The 4,026-nt window shown below is 30.3% G+C and overlaps 1 protein-coding gene across 1 annotated transcript; it reads right to left on the bottom strand.

The window, feature by feature from the left end:
* Nucleotides 1–3,184: 3,184 nt before the first annotated feature.
* On the bottom strand, nucleotides 3,185–3,538 carry LOC137644671 (otolin-1-like). The gene has a single exon (XM_068377623.1). It carries the CDS (start codon nucleotides 3,536–3,538, stop codon nucleotides 3,185–3,187), a length of 354 nt encoding a protein of 117 aa, XP_068233724.1.
* Nucleotides 3,539–4,026: the final 488 nt, after the last annotated feature.

Below are 4,026 nucleotides of genomic sequence, written 5' to 3'. Positions count from 1 at the left end.
CGATTACGTGTCTCCAGGCCATCCAGGAACACAAAAAAGGACAGACTTGAGAGACCTCTATCTCAGCGAGTTCCTTTGTGGGTAGACATATATCAAACTCTCTGGCAGGACTTCATATAGTCTTATTCTTTAATGTATATAAAATGGTATTATATATCTTTGTACGTCGACGGATACAGTAATATATGTAATTTCTAAAAAAATTAAATATTGGGTTTATGCAAATAAACTAATCCTTATAACACGAACAAACGCAATATATATATATATATATATATACACATATATATACAGTATATATATACATAGTATATGTATATGTATATATATATATATATATATAGAGAGAGAGAGAGAGAGAGAGAGAGAGAGTATAAATAAGTTTAATAAACACCTTGAAAAGTAATGGTTAAAAGTTATGGCTAGAACTTTATGTTCGTATAGTTACTCTAATTACATAATATATAAAATCATATAAATTCACTACATAGCATATAAAAAAAAATTATTGAAACTGATTCAAATTATTATTATTATTATTATTATTATTATTATTATTACTAGCTAAGCTACAACCCTAGCTAGAAAAGTAAGATGCTATAGGCCCAAGGGCTCCAATAGGGAAAAATAGCCCAGTGAGGAAAGGAAATAAGGAAGAAAATAAACGATATAAGTAGTAATGACTAAAAAAAAATATTTTAAAAACATCAACAACATTAAACAGACATTTGATATATAAATGATTTACTTGGGTTATAGGAGTTCACTTTTAAACGCCGTCTGAACCTTATAATAACAAGAGACTGTTATGGTCTGTTCTCGGAGCAATTTCCCCAGGGTCCGGAAATACCTTTGCGATATGGCTCCGGGCTACTACGAAATCATTACAGCTTTCAAGTTTTGCGCAACGGAGATGGAAATGTTAGGGTGAGATGATGGAAAATGACATATTACGAAATCTTATGACTCCATCATAATCATCATCATTATTATTATTATTATTATAACTTGCTAAGCTATAACCCTAGATGGAAAAGCAGGATGCTATAGGCTCAAGGGGTCTAACAGGGATTATTATTATTATTATTATTATTGTTATTATTATCATTATTATTATTAATATTATTATTGTTATTATTATCAGTATTATTATTAATATTATTATTGTTATTATTATCATCATTATTAAAACTTGCTAAGCTACAACCCTAGTTAGAAAAGCAGGGTGATATAAACCCAAGGGCTCTACCAAGGATTATTATTATTATTATTATTACTTGCTAAGCTACAACCCAGTTGGAAGAGCAGGGTATTTTAAGCCCAAGGACTCTTGCAGGGATTATTATTATTATCATTATTATTAAATAAGTTACAACCCTAGTTGGAAAACCAGGATGCTATAAGCCCAAGGGCTCCAACAGGGAAATAGCCCAGTGAGGAAAGGCAATATGGAATTAAATAAACTACAAGAGAAGTAATGAACGATTGAAATGAAATATTTTAGGAACAGTAACAACACTAAAATAGATCTTCCATTTATATATATATATATATAATATATATATATATATATATATATATATATTTATAAATATATATATATAAATATATATATATATATATATATATATATGATATATTGAAGTTTCGCCAAAAAGTAGGAAATTTTTTAATTTGAAAATGACTTATGATAACTTTCTTTATTACAAAATCTTAAGACTCCAGATATCTTTTTTATACGATATATGCAAAAACGGTGACATCTTGGGTAGAAATTTAAGTTCGGCAAAAAGTCAGAAATCTTTGAATAACCCTTAGGGTAGACACAGCCATTTCCGGTCATTTACTTCCCTTCTTGTCTCAGTGATAAATTCTGCTATTTCCTTTAAATATTAGTCCGCTATATTATCGTCAGTTTTGTAATAAATGGGAAAAGACTCTTCATTAAACTATAAACCAGAATAACATGTTATTGCGTCATTATAATAATAGTGGATTTATTTCCAATAATAATTTCTAAACCATGAAAATAATATTCTAGTGCTAGCAGCTATCATTCTTACATATTCTCCAATATATAAAAAACAAATCTGTTTTATTTTCTTTTTTCTTTTTTTGATGCCCTTTGACATATGGTCAAAATCATTTTACTTTAACAATTCATTCTTGAAAAAACCTAAGAATGAACTGTGCTCAATGTAACGTTTAAAAACATTATTACAAAAATTTGCAGTAAATGTTTTGATGTTAAACAAGTTACTACAACTCTCTCTTCATAGTTTACATATGGCAGACCTAATTTAACGTTGTTACGTATCTTAGATATTTCATATCTTTTATTAATTACATCCCATATATAGTTTATTTATTTCCTTTTAATTAAACGAATTAAAATGGAGGTATCTGAACAGTCTCATCTTCAAACACCTTTCTTGTTGTTTTAGTTAACCAAACGTTTAACTGGGCTTCACAAGGCACTAGAAATATTGGAAGACCCAGGCCTACATGGCTTAGGACTATAAAGCGCGAAGTAGGAGATGATGAATGGAGAAGTATTGAATTAAAAGCTCAGACAGAGACGACTGTCGAAATCTAACCGAAGCCCTTTGCGTCAATAGGCGTAGGAAGTGATGATGAGGTTGAATTTGATTAAAAAAAAAAAAAAAAAACTTATGTCTATATTGTCCTCCTAAGAAAAATAAATCAATAGAATTATCATCACATTATCATCTGCAAACATCTTTCTTGTTCATTTAGTATGTGCAATTTGATTAAAAAACCAAGTACCAATTCATAATATATATATATATATATATATATATACATATATACATATATATAGATATATATATAGTTATATATACATATATATATGTGTATATATATATATATATATATATACAGAAGAACCACAGGGAAAATGAAAATACGAAATATACGATTAAGTCCTGTGATTTTTACGCATATATATATATATATATATATATTGTCCTACTAAGAAAAAGAAATCAATAGAATTATCAGCACATTATCATCTGCAAGCATCAACCACTCCACTCCACATTCCCATCTCATTTTCTATTCCCATCTCATTTTCCATTCACATCTCATTTTCTATTCCCATCTCATTTTCCATTCCCATTTAATTTTCCATTCCCATCTCATTTTCTATTCCCATCTCATTTTACATTCCCATCTCATTTTCCATTCCCATCTCATTTTCTATTCCCATCTCACTTTCCATTCCCATCTCATTTTCTATTCCCATCTCACTTTCCATTCCCATCTCATTTTCTATTCCCATCTCATTTTCCATTCCCATCTCATTTTCTATTCCCATCTCATTTTCCATTCCCATCTCATTTTCCATTCCCATCTCATTTTCCATTCCCAACTCATTTTCCATTCCCATCTCATTTTCTATTCCCATCTCATTTTCTATTCCCATCTCATTTTCCATTCCCATCTCATTTTCTATTCCCATCTCATTTTCTATTCCCATCTCATTTTCCATTCCCATCTCATTTTCTATTCCCATCTCATTTTACATTCCCATCTCATTTTCCATTCCCATCTCATTTTCTATTCCCATCTCACTTTCCATTCCCATCTCATTTTCTATTCCCATCTCACTTTCCATTCCCATCTCATTTTCTATTCCCATCTCACTTTCCATTCCCATCTCATTTTCCATTCCCATCTCATTTTCCATTCCCAACTCATTTTCCATTCCCATCTCATTTTCTAATCATACAAATTCCTGCTTACATCCACTGTCCTTTCTGTGACTGCTTACATCGGCCAATAAACCACACGATCATCAACTCGCAGCAATATCTAATTTGTACTCGAGTCAACACTTGGTGTCCTTCATTTCAGTCAACATCTTCATTGCATTTCTTGCATCTTCCAATACTTCAGCAAGCATTTTTAGCCTTACGATAGCCTTTTCAATGTCTTGCGTCGCTCAGCTCTGCCTCTCTTTAATTTTCTATCTACGTCATATCTTAGAAAATAATAATTTGA

Source organism: Palaemon carinicauda, chromosome 7 (assembly GCF_036898095.1).
Source record: "Palaemon carinicauda isolate YSFRI2023 chromosome 7, ASM3689809v2, whole genome shotgun sequence".
Classification (NCBI taxonomy): domain Eukaryota; kingdom Metazoa; phylum Arthropoda; class Malacostraca; order Decapoda; family Palaemonidae; genus Palaemon; species Palaemon carinicauda.
Note: the sequence above shows the minus strand (reverse complement) of the source record. Positions and strands in the feature narration are given on the sequence as shown.

Excerpts from the sequence above, each read along its gene's own strand:
- LOC137644671 (XM_068377623.1), bottom strand. The coding sequence starts at position 3,538 with ATGGGAATAGAAAATGAGATGGGAATGGAAAATGAGATGGGAATAGAA.